At 48.9% G+C, this 17,500-nt stretch overlaps 1 protein-coding gene across 3 annotated transcripts in view; it reads right to left on the bottom strand.

Annotated features, from left to right (window-relative positions):
• LOC113828208 (nuclear hormone receptor FTZ-F1) overlaps positions 1-17,500 on the bottom strand; it is a 176,293-nt gene that overhangs the window by 56,548 nt on the left and 102,245 nt on the right. For 2 of the 3 annotated variants that reach the window (XM_027381136.2, XM_070118647.1), the window contains exon 1: positions 16,448-17,411. In XM_027381136.2, the coding sequence (XP_027236937.1) occupies positions 16,448-17,009 (562 nt within the window). In that variant the 5' untranslated portion in view covers positions 17,010-17,411. Of the gene's footprint in view, positions 1-16,447; positions 17,412-17,500 lie in introns of those variants that run through there. The other variant, XM_070118648.1, reaches the window with a different exon arrangement.

Below are 17,500 nucleotides of genomic sequence, written 5' to 3'. Positions count from 1 at the left end.
AGAAGAGAGAGAGACAGAGAGAGAGAGAGAGAGAGAGAGAGAGAGAGAGAGAGAGAGAGAGAGAGAGAGAGAGAGAGAGAGAGAGAAAGGAGCAAGATGAGACGGGAGAAAAAAGAGTGTAAGACGAGAGGGAAGAAAAAAAAAAAAAAGGAAGAGGAATGTAGAAAGAAATGGTTAAAAGGAGGAAAAAAAGAGGATAGAAGAGATAGGGAAAAAGGAGGATATCAAGGCATCAGTGACGCTAAAGAAGGAGCAAGAGAGTCGGAATTCACCCTAAACATTATCCTCTTTGAGAGCATTCTTCGAGCAAGGGGAGGGGGGGGGGGGTGACGACGGTAATGGTGGTGGTTGTGGTAGCGGTGGTAATGATGGCAGAAGAAGAGATAGAACAAGAAGAAGAAGAAGAAGAGGAATAGGGAAAAGAAGAAGGAAGAAGGAAGACGAGGAAGAAGAAGAGAAAGAAAAAGAAAAAGAAGAGGAAGCACAAAAAGCAAAAGAAACAGTACTGACAGAAGAAAAGAAATGCGAAACAGTGTAAAGAAAACAACAACAGCAAAGAAACACAAAAAACAAAAAGACGAACGAAAGCAAAAGACAGCCGGTGATGACGCAATCTTTCCCGAGTGGGACGCACGGTGTGGACACAAGAGACAAGCGAAGTATGGAAAGCGCATTCCTTACTTTCCTTGTGACCGAAAAAGGAATAAAAGCAGAGATAATGAGGGAAAGGGAGAGAGAGAGAGGGGGGGAGGGAAGGAAGGAGAGAAATGATGGGGAGGGAGAGATGGTAGGAGGGAGGGAGAGTAGGGAGAGGAGAGGAGAGGAGAGATGGGAGGGAGAGGAGAGGAGAGGGAGAGAAGAGGGAGGGAGTGAGAAAGAAATAAACAAGAGAGTGAAAGAGAGAAAGAGATAGAAGAATAGAGAGTGGAAGCGAGCCTGAAGAACAGAGAGTGAAAGAGAGATAAACAAACAGACCGAAAAAAACCCGACCGTTTCCCTTCCACAATGATTTAGGAAGAGAGATTAACCCACGGAACCTCAGCGACAGTTTCAGACGACCCTAAGCTACGACCAGCAAGACTAAGGTGACAGTGATAGTCTTTAGGTGAAGGGAAGAAGAGAGAAAAAGGTGAACACATCACCTAGGAGTCCCACGGGTCCATATAAGGAAACAGCCTTAAAATACCAACGTCACACTCCTCTTCTCCCCCAGAGCACCTGCCGTATCACCTGCCCAACTACCACTCTTATTACCACTCTAATTACCTGTCCAAATACCAGGTTTAAAACACACCAAACTACCACTCTGCGGCATCTAACCCTACCCGACTACGGACACGTTCTCAGTCCTCTGCCTCAGAACCCGACCTACGAACCGATCTTCCCGACCTATTCGATCGCATCCCGACCGACTCCCCGATCACACTAACGACTCAGCCGACCAAACTACCCTACCCGACTCGGGCAAACGACCCTAACCCGACGAAACGACCCATCCCGACCCCACCCAACGACCCATCGCCACCAACTTCGACTCCCCGACCCGACCAACTACCCAACCCGACCGCCAACAACTCCCCCGACCCGACCAACTACCCTCCCGACCAAGCCACACCTGCCAAACCCCTTGCCGAAATAACTACATCACCTACTCTCGTGAACCTTCTAAAACCTGCCCGTCCACTCACCCGACCCATTCACTTCCACCTGCCTTCTTCTCCTCTTCCCTCTCCTCCTCCCTCTCTTTTTCTCTCTTCCTCTGCTTATCAGTCCTCTTGCTTCCTCTTTGTTTTCCCTCTTACTCTTCTTCCCCTCTTTTCCTGCCTTCTCTTCCTTCTTCCTCCCCTTCATCTTCCCCCCTCCCTCCCTCCCTCCCTCCCTCCCTCTCTCTCTCTCTCTCTCTCTCTCTCTCTCTCTCTCTCTCTCTCTCTCTCTCTCTCTCTCTCTCTCTCTCTCTCTCTACCCTCTTCTTTAGCTTCTCTTCCTTCCCCATATGTCTCTCCTACTCTTCCTTCCCCTTCGTTATTCAATTCCTCTTTCTCTTCCTCCTCTCCTTCTCTCTCTTCTCCCTTTCCAGACACTAGCAAAGACCTCCCCCATCGTCCTACCAGCTAGCCAAGACCCTTCCCCCCACCTCTAGTAACTAGCAAAGACTTCTCTTGTCCGTCCTAGGAGCTAGCCAAGACCCTTCCCCCCTCCCCCTCTTTTGTAACTAGTAAAAAACCTCTCTCATCCGAAGACACTCCCCACCCCACCTCTAGTAACTAGCAAAGACCATTCCCCCCACTCTACTAACTAGCAAAGACCTCTCTCATCCGTCCTAGTAGCTAGCCAAGACCCTTCCCCCCCCCCACCTCCTTAGTAACTAGCAAAGACCATTCCCCCTCTAGTAACTAGCAAAGACCATTCCCCCACTCTACTAACTAGCAAAGACCTCTCTCATCCGTCCTAGCAGCTAGCCAAGACCCTTCCCCCCTTCCCCCAATACCTAATCCCGATCCGCAGTCCCCTCGAGAGAGAAAGGCCCACGAAGAACTCCTCCAAGACGCGGGTAATTCGAAATGAACGAATCTCGAGAGAACTTTCACGATGCCCACATCCTCCCAACTCATCTTCATCTTCTTACTCTCTTCCTCTTTCTTCTTTTTTTTTTTTTTTTTTTTTTTCTTCCTCTTTCTCCTCCTCCTCCTCCTTTTCCTCATTATTGTCATCATCAGCATCATCATCATCATTAGCAGTGTGTGTGTGTGTGTGTGTGTGTGTGTGTGTGTGTGTGTGTGTGTGTGTGTGTGTGTGTGTGTGTGTGTGTGTGTGTGTATGTGTGTGTGTGTGTGTGTGTGTGTTATCCAGCTAGTAAGGGCACACACTGGTTGTTGTGGGCGAGGTAAGATTTTAGGTGAAAATAGAAACTGGGTGCTGTCGGAGGCTCTTTACCTCGGGGGGGTATAATCACTACAGGAGGGGGGAGGTAGAAGGGAGGGAAGTGGGGGTAGTCCTGAAGGTAGAGAAGTGGGGGGGGGTCATTCACAGTGGGGTCTTCCCCTTCTCCTTCTCTTTCTCCCCCTCCTTTTTATTTTTCTTCTTTTCCATCCCTTTCTCCTTCTCCTCCTCTTCCTTTATCATCGTCTGTAGCAGCTATCTGTTAGCTGGATCCCTCTTCAGCAGAGACTGCAGAAGGAGACCACCCCGTGTGCAAGCCAAGCCGAGCGGAATGAACAACACAAATCAGAAAAAAAGAACAAAACAGGATTTTGACACCCCCTTCGTACACCACCCAACGTCACCCACACACTCACAAACCAAGCCCCATTTTCCCACGCTCTGCTAAAAAAGCCCGAATCATAATCCCAAAAAAATGATCGGGCAGGAATCGGACAGATTATAAAGGTAATGCACATTTCGCAACCGCACTCAAGCTCGGACGAATGCAAAGCAAGTCTAAAAATAATATACTCGCTAACGAGTACCTACTGCTTCGAACTAGAACGCCTTTACAGCAGGTGAACACGGTAACCTTAAAAAGATGATAATTCATCTATAACACATTTTCTCTGCTCTCTGAACTGTGCAGATATAAAAAGAAAATATATATATATATAAAGTCCAAATCACAGAGGAAAGTATAGAGGTTGAGACAAAGGACTTGCCGAGACTTGCATTTGTTTACATTTTTACTGCATTCTAAGAGGACGAAGCGAGTCTGCAGAATCGAATTAACATATTGATTAAGGATTTCATCTTGATCTCCGAATCATCCAGATCCTTATTCCAGATCGGTAGAGTTTGACTATAATCCTTTTCAATATATATTATAGGAGAGCATATTTTTTTCTTATATTTTGGTTCATAAAAGAGTCTAAAATACGATACGACAAAAAATACTAGCTCATGCTACCACAGGAATTTTAATGAGCTGCTCCAAAAAATGACTCCATTACATAAAGAAAAGAAAAGAAAATGAAAGAAAAACAACAACTGGCCTTTCTTCGCCAGTGTCGCTCGTCCGCCATCTTTCCACAAGCCGCCACTTTCACCTTTTGTCAGTGGTTGAGTCGAGGCGGCCCCACCCTGGGCAGACCACCCTCCCTCCTCCCTTCCGCTCTCCCTCTCCCTCTCCTTCTACCCTCCCTCTCTCTCTCTCTCTCTCTCTCTCTCTCTCTCTCTCTCTCTCTCTCTCTCTCTCTCTCTCTCTCTCTCTCTCTCTCTCTCTCTCTCTCTTCCCCATTTTGTACTCCCCATCCTCTTGCTTCTCTATCGTCTCTACTCCTCCTCCCTCCCTCCCCGCACCCCTTCTATATATCATACTCCATACCCCTTTCTCTCTCCTTTACTAGCCCCTCCCTCCTCCCTTTCCCTATTCTGCACTTCTCTATTTGCCTTTTACTCCTCCCCCTCCCCCGTCTCTTCTTCCTTTCTTCTCTCCTTCATTGCCCTCCTTTCTCTCCTCCTCTCCCCCCCCCTCTCCTCTTCTTCTCCCTTTCCTTTTCCTCTCTTTTTAATTCTCTCCTCCTTCCTCTTCTCCTCCTCCATCCCTCCCCTTTATCACCCCCTCCCTCTTCTCCCTCCCATTCCTCTCCTCCTTTTTAATTCTTTCTTCAGCCCATCCCTCTTCCGCTCCTCTCCCTCCTCCTCGTAACGAAGTGAGTGTAAAGACGATACGTAAATACATATACATATGCCGCCCTCTTCGGTAATCCGCTGAGGACAAACAGACAAAAAAGACGTGGGACGCTGCGCCATATTCTTTGTATTTTCTAAGAATGAGGACGATACGAATAAAGAGGATACAAATAATTCAAATATTGTATTACTTCTCTCTTTCCATCCCCCATCCCCCCTCCCCCCCGCGTATAGACGATCTCGACAACGTAATGGACAACGTAAATAGCCAGGCATAACGACGTAATAATACATGCTCGTGCTCTTCTATTCCCAGTCTTCGCGTACTGACGTTACCCGAGCAAATAAGTGTCAGTTTTCCCGTAATGGACATTAGGAACTTACCTAGAATGCCGGAGAGTTAACTTGTGAAAGAGTCTCCTCCTCCAGGTACGACAAAGAGCTTCCACTAAGAATAGGATGAAAAAAAAGGGGAAAACATGCCTCGATCGGATCCTCTCCACTCCCCCTTTCTCGAGAAAAGAGAAAAGAAAGAAAGAAAGGAAAGAAAACTGGAGGTATTCACCTCTCCCTCTCTCCCCTTCCTCCCTCCCCTCCCCCGTGGTGGATCTTCCGCCCATACACGAAGACAATGAAGTGAAAAAACGACCAACAACAACTGAAACTACACCGCACCGCCAACAACAATGATAACGACAACGGCAAAACAAAAACAACAACGACGCCGATAAAGACGTCGATAACAACAACGACGATGACAAGGACGACGTCGACAGCAACAACAACAACAACGACACCTACGACGACGCCGACAAAGACGACAAAAGAGCTGACAAGAGCAGCCGACGGCGATCGAGACGAGGCGGACCTTAGCAACAGTTCGAGGAGACTTTCACCCGCCTTGGGACAGCGCAGCTCGAGCATAACGCGTCTGTCATCATCCCTGCATTTCTCCCCTCGTCCCACTCGGCTCTCCTCTCGTCCCTCTCGGCTGTCTCCTCGTCTCTCTCGGCTGTCTCCTCTTCCGTCTTGGCTCTTCTCTCGTCCCTCTCGGCTCTCCTCTCGTCCCTCTCGGCTGTCTCCTCGTCTCTCTCGGCTGTTCCCTCTTCCGTCTTGGCTCTTCTCTCGTCCCTCTCGGCTGTTTCCCTTCCCCCCTTCCTCCCCTTACCCCACTTCAACCCATGACATCATGACCGTCAACCTTCCACAACAGCAAAAATAACACAAAATAAAAAACAGGAAGAAAAGGAGAACCACCCCTCCCCCCCTTTCCCCAGCCTCCGCCTTCCCCAGCCTCCGCACCGTCCGCAAGTCCGTTCCAGAAATGGGCCAAGAGATAGGCCTCGATCGTACCCTGAACAAGTCTGAACACAAGAGCGCCGGGTGCCTCCGCTGACCCACTTGGCTAAGGGCGTCGATGCCGGTGTGAGTGTGTGTCCGTAGGCCTACATAGGCACAGTCTGGCCACGGGGGGTCAAGTGTGGGGGGTGGTGGGGGTGGGGTGGCACGCGGACCGAGATCGTGCATGGGATACTTTAGAAATCCGGGATAAAGTGTAAGAATTTTGGATAAAACACTAAAAATAAATAAATAAATAAATAAAAATAAAACACCAATTATGAATACCAAAATACCTAGATGATGATGATGATGATGATGATGATGATGATGATGATGATGATGATGATAATGATGATAATGATGATGATGATGATGGTGATGATGATGATGATGATAACGATGATGATCATAATGATGATAATAATAACTAACATTGGGAGGTAAACAATAAAATACATAAACAGTTTCCTGTGAAATTCAATAAAAACTAAGTATAAATTGTTGCTAATGCTACTGTGAAAAAACAAAAACAAAATGAAAATAAACAGATGAAATAAATACACAAATCCAGTCCAATCAGATGTCATAAAACAAACATAAATAAAACAATAATCAAATAAACTACGACCGTCTAACCGTACCATCTCCGCAACACAGTTAAAGACAGTAATTTAATTTCTTGTTTTTTTCTCTTCCTCCTCCTCCTCCTCCTTCGCCTTCTACAAGTCATTTCCCCTCGTCTAGCCTTCCCACTCATCTTTGGTGCTAAGCTGACGTACCATTTTCCCCTCTCTCTGCCGTCTCCTGCCCCCCTCCCCCCCTCCTTGCCCCTCTCTGACGTCTCCTGCCCCCCTCCCCCCTCCTTTCCCCCTCTCTCTGCCGTCTCCTGCCCCCCTTCCCCTCGTCCTTCGGTTTCCTAGCAGGGAGCTCGGCCTACTTTTCCCCTCCCTCGCAACCGTCCCTTCCCCCCCATAGCAGGTGGCGAGGTGGGTTTCCCCTCTCGCAAGCCGTTTCCCCTTTTCTGCGGTTATAATTACCTTCGTCTTTGCCCCCTTCTCATTTTTCCCCTCTTTCTTCTCATCTCCTTCTCATCCCTCCTTCCCCTTTCCCTTCCCATCCTCCCTCACTCCCTTCCTCCCACACCACCTCCTCCACCACCTCCCTCCCCTCTCCTCCCACACCACCTCCCTCCTCCCTCCCTCTCCTCCCACACCACCTCCCTCCTCCCTCCCTCTCCTCCCACACCACCTCCCTCCTCCCTACCTCCCTCTCCTCCCCCACCACCTCCCAACCTCCCTCTCCTCCCCCACCACCTCCCTCCCCCCTACCTCCCTCTCCCCCTCCCCCACGGCTGCTGCTGCCCTTCGAAGTCCCGTCGATCGATGGAGAAGAGGAGGAGGAGGAGGAGGTGTCACCCCGCCGCTACTCCCGGCGACCTACATTTGCTCGGCCTCCAACCCTTCTTCATTCACTTCATTCACTTCGTTCACTTCGTTCACTTCGTTCCTTTGGGACTCTTGATTCTTCTCCATTCATTCCATTTATTATCTGTCTTTCATTCACTTTATCAATACAGTTTCCAACCATTCCTTCGGGAGAGGAAAGGAGGGGAAAGGAGAGGAGAGGAGGGGAAAGTCGGGGAAGGCAGGGGAAAGCAGGGGATTGGAGGGGAGCAGAGGAGAGGAAAAGAGGAGAAGAGAGGAAAGAAAAGGAGATAAGAGAGAAAAGAGGAGAGCGGACGGGAGAGGGGAAACGTGGGACGGGGGAGGAAAATGGGCGGAGGGGAGGGGAGGGGAGGGGAAAGCAGGGGAGGGGAGGGGAGGGGAAAGTGGCGCGCGGGAGGAGAGGTTGCACCACAATCGTGAAGCGAGAGCATGAAGGACGATTATTCTATATCACACGTTAAATACCTTCCCCTCCCTATCTCCCCTCCCTCCCTCCCTTCCCTCTCTCCTTACCTTTCATTCAACTTTGCTTCTGTCTTCCCTCCATTCTACCCTCCGTCCGTCGTTCTTTCTTCCTCCCTCTCTTCCTTCTTTTCTTTCCCTTCTTTCCTTCTTCCCTCCCTCCCTTCCTCCTTTCGCCCTTCCACCCACCCTATTCCAAACGACACAAACAAAAAAACGAAACAAAACAAAACAATGGAAGATCTAAGAATTACCATTAAAGAACAAACTGAAAAAAAGAAGGAAAAAAGGGGTTGGAAGAATAGAAAGAAAACCAGAAATAAAAGCAAGATGAACCGAAATGAGGTCATGAGCGAAGAGAAGGCGGGCAAAGTAGGTTAACCCGCGGGAGAAGAGAGAAAGAGAAAAAAAAAACGAGAGACAAAAAAAAAGAAAGAAAAAAACATCAACATACGTAGTGATTCCTCTCTGGAAAAAGCGCTCAAGCGATGCCAGAAATTAACGTGAATAGCATTAAGGGAAGGAGGGAAGGAAGGAGGGAAGGAGGGAGGGAGGGAAGGAAGGAGGAAGGAGGGAGGAAGGAGGGAGGAAGGAGAGAGAGGAGAGAGAGGAGAGAGAGGAGAGAGAGGGAGAGAGAGAGAGAGAGAGAGAGAGAGAGAGAGAGAGAGAGAGAGAGAGAGAGAGAGAGAGAGAGAGAGAGAGAGAGAGAGAGAGAGAGAGAGAGAGAGAGAGGGAGAGAGAGAGAGAGAGAGAGAGAGAGAGAGAGAGAGAGAGAGAGAGAGAGAGAGAGAGAGAGAGAGAGAGAGAGAGAGAGAGAGAGAGAGAGAGAGAGAGAAACAAGAGAAACAACAGAGCCAGCCAGCGAAAGACACACACACACACACACACACACACACACACACACACACACACACACACACACACACACACACACACACACACACACACAAACCACGTAAGCCCTTCCAGCACGGCAGACGAGGAGAGCAGAGCCGAGGAGGAGGAGAGCCCGGATACACAAGGATCGACAACGGCATCCGAAGATATGGGCCAAGATAAGGAATCTGGAGCGAGTAAGGATAGGGAGGGAGGGGGGGAGGGGGGACAGGAAGGAGGGGACAAGGAAAGGGAGAAGGGGGGACAGGGAAAGGGAGGGTAGGAAGGGACAAGGAAAGGGAGGAGGGGAAGGGACAGGGAATGGGAGGAGGGGGGAAGGGATGGGGAAGGGATGGGGAAGTGATGGGGAAGGGGACAGGGAAAGGGAGAAGGAAGGGGGAAGGGAAGAAGGGATAGGGAGGGAACAGGGAGAAAGAAGGATGGGGTAGGGAGGGGGAAGAGTGGACAGGGTACACCCCTATTTGTAAAGGAAAGACGAAAGAGAAACAAGGCTAATAAATTAAGCACAAATAAATAAACAAAACGACAACAGGAAGAGGAGGAAAGAAGGAAAAAAATGAATGAGAGAGAGAGAGAGAGAAAAAAAAATAGACAGACAGAGAGTAAGACAAAGACAGAACGAGATGAGAAACAACCAAATAAAGATAATAAACAATGCGAGGTCATATTTAGAACACATTTGTAGATGGCTGGGTGAGTCATATGCCACCATGCTATAAAACAAAGAAGATTAGGGTATACTCGTGTAAAATAAGCAAAATACCGAAGAAAAATACAAAACAAAACAAAAAAAATTGTGTTGAACAAATAATGATCACCTACAATACACAGGTGTCTGTTCAAGGCCCCAATCATGCTTCAAAAGACATTTTTTTTTATGAACACCTCAGCATACATTTCCCAAACACACTTATCTAAACCTCAAGCAATGGATAAATATTACACCATCGTTTACTATACAGGTTGAGCAACTCCCTTAATCCAACTCTCTCTTCTCTCTTCTATTCTCTTCTCTTCTCTCTCTCTCTCTCTGTCACTCACTCTCTCTGTCAATGCTGCCCCATGACATTTATCTTAATCTCATGAGCTGTCTGATGGGGGGAGAGAGAGAGAGAGAGAGAGAGAGAGAGAGAGAGAGAGAGACAGAGAGAGAGAGAGAGAGAGAGAGAGAGAGAGAGAGAGAGAGAGAGATAGAAGGAAAAAGGAAAAGAGAACAGAAAGAGGAAAAAGAGAGTGACACGAGTCATTACTGCATTGAGCGAACGCTCCAAAATGCCTTATTATGCATGTGCAGTTTTGTTCACAGATCCAGGTTACATCACACTTCTTTACACACACACACACACACACACACACACACACACACACACAAAACATCCCCATACCCTTTAGACATAATCTACCCCCCCCCCCAAGCTCCCGACACCCGCCCGCATACACAAACCCCTAATCTAATACTTCATTATTAACAATAAGCGAGGTTTTCCCCACGACCCCCTACCCCTTCCCCCCATTCACCCTCTCCCCCTCCCTCTCCCTCCCTCTCTCTCCCCACAAACATCCCCGAGAACGCGAGACCAAGACACGCCCCAAAGACACGCCCCCGAAAGTGGTAATCCTCGCTAAGGCCTAAAGCCAAGCGTTGGTCAAACCCGGGGCCTCTGTGTGTCGACCGCGCGTAAACATTTCCCATGCGAGGCGGTGTTAGTTTAGACTGAAAGTGAAAAGGTGGGTTTGGGTGCGGGTACCACCACTGCCCCCCCCAGCCCGCCCGCAACCGCACCCGCCCGCCCACCACCTTCCTGCCCCCCTCAGTCGTCTCTCGGCCTCACACTGCTCAACACGCTCCTTCTTTCCGTCCCATTACGGAGACGTCTAAACTTCTTAAAAGTGCTGCTTCTTTGTTTTCTCTCTTCTTTCCTTCTTTTGGAGTTAGGTCTATTTTTTAAAGGAATAATTAGCTTGTTTGCTTTTTATTTGGAGGGAAAGATATGCATGGAGAGAGAAAAATAAATAAACGTCTGAACGAATCATGGAAAGGGAAAGCCGAAGTCTTCCGACGTCATCGTTCGGATCCCTGGGTGAATTCATTAACTTTGGGAATTATTCTCATTAAAAAGACAACAACCACGGAATTACCTGATATCAAAACCAGCCATCCTAATATATCTTTACGTAAATAAAAAAAACAAAAACAAATAATCATCAGAGGAGCGAATATTAATCCAATGATAAAAAAATACTCCGCCATCGAAGTCAAGATATCACCAATAAGGACCCGGGATTTGTGTCTGGCGCGCGCCGTCCCCCGCTCCTCGTTCACCTCCCTCGCCGCTTCAGTCACGTCTCCCAGAACATGTTTTATTTGTTATTCCGAAGATAATGAAAAAAAGCCCTTCTTACATGAGACGTAATCCAGCGCTTGATGATAACACCGTCATCGTCTTAGAGTCTTGATACGAGTTACGTCAAGAATGAGTGGGGAACGTTGACTATTTTCGTACGAGAGGCTTCGTTCAGATCCTAAAGGAAAGGGGGCGGGAGGAGAGGAAATTATTAGCATCATTCGAAATTCTCTGGGAAAGCCCTTTGTACGAAATATAATAAAAGTTTACCTAAATTCTTCATCTGTCTGTCTGTCTGTCTGTCTCTCTCTGTCTCTGTCCCTCTCTCTCTTTCTCTCTTTTTCTTTCTCTCTCCTTTAAAATCTTAGTCCCATTAAATGATGAACAAGAGCCAAGAATGAAATCCTTCAAGCTCCCACTACTGTACTAAAGCAACGAATCCCTCGAACCCCAAAGTAACCCAACCTCCGCAGATCCTGTTCAGTATAAGGTTCAACGTTCTTTCTTTTAACTTCTTTTTTCACACTTATTCTTCCGTCGAGAAAATAATTGTTATGCCACATCCCCCTCCCTCCCGCCCTTAGGAAATAGTCGACATGCTTTCCCAAATATTATGAATCCAGCGTAACGAGGGAGCAAGTTTTCCTGGAGGGCCAATCAGAGTGCCAATCACGGGCATATTGACGGCGATGTATGCCAAATTGCGGCGCCACTCTCGCACCTCTATGGGAGATTACCTTCTTGTCTTGTGTATCAGCGCAGTCATTAACCTCATTAATGACAACCACTTCTTGGCAATGAGCAAAACGCCAAGCTCTCCCTTACTAGGAAACACTGAAGATTACAAGATCACACACTGCGAGGCTCGAGTATTAGGGCTGATAAAAGAGGAGGCGGATGGAGGAAGGGCAAAGGGGAGAGAGGCAGAGGGATTGGGCAAAGGGACAAGAAAGAGGGAAAGGGTAAAAGGGCAAGGCAGATGGAGGAAGGGCAAAGGGAAGGGGCAAAGGGACAAGAAAGAGGGAAAAAGCAGAGAGATAGGGCAAAGGGACAAGGCAGAGACACAAGAAAGATGGAAAGGGTAAAGGGGCAAGGCAGAGAGACGAGGCACCTGAAGAAATGGCAAAGGAGAGAGGTAGATCGAGGGGGCACAGGGGCAGGAAGAGGAACGAGGAAGAAGGGCAAGGCAGAGGGATAAGGCAAGGCGGAGACGAGCAAAAGGAACGGAGCAAGGGGCAAGCCAGAAGGGGGAAACAGAGGACCAGTATAGGGGGACCAAACAGAGTCGGGCAAGGCAGACGAGAGACAGACAAGAGCGACAAGGAAAACGGGAAGAGCAAAGGGAAACGCGAAGGGCCGGATCAAAGGGACAGAGCGGAGGGAAACAAGAAGAGGGACAAAGTGAAGTCACAGAGACGTCGAGAGGAACAGGAGAGCGAAGGCAGAAGACAGTAGGTCAACGAGTGCTAGGACAGAGGGCCAGGGCAGATGGCCAGAACAGAGAGCCAGGACAGAGGAAGGGCTTGAATAGAGGGTCAAGACAGAAGGCCAAGATAGAGGGCCAATGAATGCTAGGACAGAGAGCCATGGCAGAAGCCCAGGGCAGAAAGAGGACCTGAACAGCGGGTCAAGACAGGAGGCCAAGGCAGAGGGCCAATGAATCCTACGACAGAGAGCCATGCCAGTTCCCCATGACAGAGACCCAGGACAGGGGGCCAGGACAGAAGGACAGGGGCGGCCTCCCACGGGAAGGGACTACAGCTGCCGCCCATCTTCTAGCCAGGGCAATGTGGGTCAAGCATGCATCTTCACCGCGCAGCTCCTTCCCATCCCACCCCAGTCATGCCATGCACAAGAACAACACAAGCGTGAAGGAACGCTGCCCCCCCCCCTCCCCATATCCCCCGCTTCGAGAATACCCCCTTACAGAGGATAACAGACAGGTAAATATTTAAACTAAGATGAAGAGGCTAATCAGTCGATCGCTCCATAAAGAGACAGACATGGGCAGAAAGGAATATTAGAAAGACAGAGCATGAGATCGAAAGTGTTTCGACATTTCGTACTCTGAGGAAAACCCTTCCTATGAAGGGAGGAGGGAGGGGGGGGGAGGAGGAGAAAGGAGGGAAGGGGAATTTCAAGCGAACACTTGATGCTAACACCTTGCGAACAAACACAAACAATGGAGAGATATTTCAAAACAAATTGAATAAACTCATACACAGAAAAAAATCTAAACTATTACACCAACCATCCCTTTACTTAAAAAAGAAGAAGAAGAAGAAAAGGAGGTGAGTAGTAAAGTGAGAGTAAGCATTTAACTCGAACCAAAGCTTCCCAAACATGTTTCGCCAGATTCATAGTGTTTCGAACGTGTTTTACCTGAAATACGTTCGGCTAAAACTCATTCAAACACGTTTTCGATCCGAGCGACTGTCTCGGAGCCAAACGAGGACCAACATTTAATGGCTGCGATCTATCAAGGCGCGGATTAGGCCAGGTTAGATGAAAAGAAAAAGAAAAAAAAAACTACTTTCTCGTTTTGTGTGTTTACTTCGCTCCTCTACTCCAAGCGCACGAAAGCACGCACGCATGCATACACAGGCGCACACACACACACACACAAGGGCGGCGGTTAGCATTTCCCTTATATTAATCATTCAAGATTAAGATCGAATAACCAAAGGTTGGAATTAAGAGAGAGAGTGAGAGAAAGAAAGAGAGAGAGAGAGAGAGAGAGAGAGAGAGAGAGAGAGAGAGAGAGAGAGAGAGAGAGAGAGAGAGTAGAGAGAGAGAGAGAGAGAGAGAGAGAGTAAGAGAGAGAGAGGAGAGAGAGAGAGAGAGAGAGAGAGAGAGAGAGAGAGGAGAGAGAGAGAGAGAGAGAGAGAGAGAGAGAGAGGAGAGAGAGAGAGAGAGGAAGAGAGAGAGAGAGAGAGAGAGAGAGAGAGAGAGAGAAAGAGATGTTCAGAAAGGGAGAGAAAGAGAAAGGAGAGGGAGACCACAGAGAAGAGAGTGGGAGTTAAGGGAGAAAAGAAATATGGGAGGAATGAAGGAGGGAAGGAAGAGAGGGAGAGAATGATTAAGTGGAGAAATGCGTGACCGTGTGAGTAAGGGAAAAGAGTGTGAGGGAGGGAGGGGAGAGGGCGAGCGAGGGAGAAAGTGAGAAAGAGAGAGAGAGAGAGAGAGAGAGAGAGAGAGAGAGCGAGAGAGAGAGAGAGAGAGAGAGAGAGATGAGAGAGAGAGAGAGAGAGAGAGAGAGAGAGAGAGAGAGAGAGCGAGAGCGAGAACGAGAGAGAGAGAACGAGAAAGAGAGAGAAAGAGAGAGAGAGAGACGCGGAAAAGAAGGAAAGAAGGAAGGAAAAAAGTCACCTAAGAGAAATGAAACGAAAATAAAACCCCACTTAGTTTCCCCTTTGCTTTACCGCTGTAGTCATGCCTCGAAAATATTCAAGCAGGCACCCAGGCACCCAGGAAAGCGATGCCAGTGCCTGATGAAGAGAGACTCCCACTCAAGAAAAATGGGGGGGGGGGCATGGGGCATAAGCCAGGGGATATGGGGCAGAGGAATGGGGGAGAGAAGGAGGAGGAGGAGGAGGGAAGGAAGGTTGGGAGGGAAGGGGAGGAAGGGGGGAGGTGGGGGGAGGGGGGGGGGAGGGAGGGGGGGGGGGAAGGAAAAGGAGGTGGAGGAGGAGAAGGAAAAGAAGGAGCAGGAGGAAGAGAAGAAGGTAAAGGAGGAAGAGAAGGGGGGGAAGGAAAATGAGGAAGAAGAGGAAGAGAAGGGGAAAGAAGGAAAAGGAGGAGAAGGAGAAAGAGAAGGAAAAGGAGGAGGAGTAGGAAGCAAAGCAATGTGACTGCTTGGAATAGCATTGTCTTTCAAGAGGGAACATCAGGAATCGATTTACATCTCCAAGACGGCTAAGCATCGAGATGAGCTTTCTATCCACCTTAGCAGTCACGTTGCGAGTCCTTTTGCCTCTAATGGCAGACGTGGGAAGGAAAAAAAATTGTGCTTGTCTTTGGCTCGTAGTCTTAATAGCCATCGTCATGCATCCTGGTTTCCTAGTCTTGCTAGTCGCTCACAATCCCTTTCAATAGCTGTTTAAATTTCCCTCGCCTCTAGAGCATACCTAGCAATCACTCACACTTTTGCTAATTTGAAACGCATTCCTGTTGGTATATCACATACTAGCCAACGAGACGCCAGCTAGCAGATGGCATTCCAGCTGGTCACTCTCGCATTTTCACTTACAATCCTGTCTGTTAAATCTTCGAAATCATCATCTATGCCAGTAAAAAAAAATCTAACGTTCTCTACACTCGTATTCCAACTAGCCATCCATCCTTGCTAGCATTCCAACTAGTGATTCCAACTCGCCACTCGTCTTCCAACTAGTCCCTGATATATGGCTAGTGAAATCGTCACTTTCTCTAACCATCCTCAGGAACATATCCTCAGGACACTCCACTACTAGTAAATAGTCCTCTAATCTATCACTAGCTATTCAATCTGTCTTGCTATCCACGTATGCTGGCTAGCTGCTCAAACCCATGCAAATCACCCACACTTAACAGTCACTCTTTCCTGCAAGTCACTCACATCCGTAGAAAACACTTCCCTCCTGCTAGTCATAGCTAGTTAATTCTGTTCCCAATTAATAGTGGCTCGCATAAGCTCACGATCCTTGTTGAGACTAGCTGCACGTCACAAAATGCGAAATTCCGCTGTTTTGAGATCTATACTCTCACTCACATGTTTTTTTTCTGTCATATGGTCAGCATTGTACTCCTTACTCAACATAATGATAATCTTCCTCACTCTTGCTTGTCACTCACGCTCCACCCTGCTATTTATACCCTTGACAGTCACTAGAGCCATTGCTAGAAAGTCTCCCTGACAACTCTCACTCTTATTGTACTCTTGCTTCGTGAAAATCACTCTCTCTTCTACCGAGCACTTCACACACACACACATACACCCGTCCGTCGCTTGCACTCTTTGTTCACTCTGGGCACTCGCTTATTATGCCCCGTCAGAAACATGCTAATCACGTCACTCTTACTAGCCCCCTCACCTTACTGGGACGCAAGTGTGTCACTCTTATCCACTCGGAACAAAAGACCGCCACCCGAATGCTAAATTCCTCACGCGCACTCTTCACTCTCTCACAGCAGTCCCTCTCCTTTCTTTCCCCGGGGGACCTCTCACTCAGTCGCCCCCGGGGAGTCCCTCGCACTCACAACCCGAAAGTCCTCCTCCAGGGGCGCGGGCGGAGGGGCAGGTGCTCGCCCTCCGCGCCGCCCCACCGACACCTGCGAACGGGGCAAAGCGATGCTTACCTTCGAGCTTCATGCCGACTTCGAGGCATTTCTGGAAGCGGCAGTACGGACACCGCTTCCTCTGCGTCTTGTCGATCTGGCAGGAGCGGTCCGCCACGCAGGTGTACACCTTCTTGTTCTGCACCGTCCTCTTGAAGAAGCCCTTGCAGGACTCGCAGGTGAGCAGGCCATAGTGGTAGCCCGACACCTTGTCCCCGCACACAGGACACAGCTCCTCGATGCCCTCCTTGGTGTCCGGGAGCTCGGCCAACGACGTGTAGTCCAGGGTGGTGGTGGCTACACCAGGGAACAAACCAGAGTCCATTAGAGTCGGGGTCAACAAGTTGTTGTTATTGTTGTTACTGGTAACATTACTGGTAACGGTGTTGGTAGAGACGGTTGAGTTGGCAATACCCCCCGTACTAATGTGTGTGTACGTGGGTGACAAGGCACTTGTGGCAATACCCACACCCGAACCACTCATGTCTACTGTCATGGGGGCAGCAGAGATTGTTAACTGCCCGAACTGGGGGGACAAGTTAAAGTTTTGCACTGAAATTGGTAGCTCCATCTCCGAGAGCATTATCGCACAACCACTCTTAATAAATAATAATTCTTAACACTGAGGTATCTGAGCCACTGTATGAGTATGACCGGTATCACTGGTTCACTGGTAAGATGTAGTATAGTAATCACAGCGAGAGCACACGAGTGACACAGCGCACATGGCGGTGAGCAACACACACTGTTGGCTCCCAAGCGATGACTGAGGGCCCGCCAAGCTCCGCGCCGCCAACAAGAGTGAAAGTTAGAACTCTGACTGGCCTACATTAAGCGTAACGGGGTCTATGTTAGCTCTGAGGTAACCGCCGTGCGTGCGCGTGTGTGTGTTCGTGTGTGTGTGGCGGCGGGAGGGGTGTGTGCGTGAGTGCGTGTGCGCGCGGCTCATACATACACACACCCACCACCCGGTCTAGTCACTCTCACACTAACCTACTGACCCACTTACACACAACGTGGGGCGCGCGTCAACAGCGACGTATCCCACAACCCCAGTGGAACCGTGTTTTATCT

The sequence above is a fragment of the Penaeus vannamei genome, chromosome 42 (assembly GCF_042767895.1).
Source record: "Penaeus vannamei isolate JL-2024 chromosome 42, ASM4276789v1, whole genome shotgun sequence".
Classification (NCBI taxonomy): Eukaryota; Metazoa; Arthropoda; class Malacostraca; order Decapoda; family Penaeidae; genus Penaeus; species Penaeus vannamei.
Note: the sequence above shows the minus strand (reverse complement) of the source record. Positions and strands in the feature narration are given on the sequence as shown.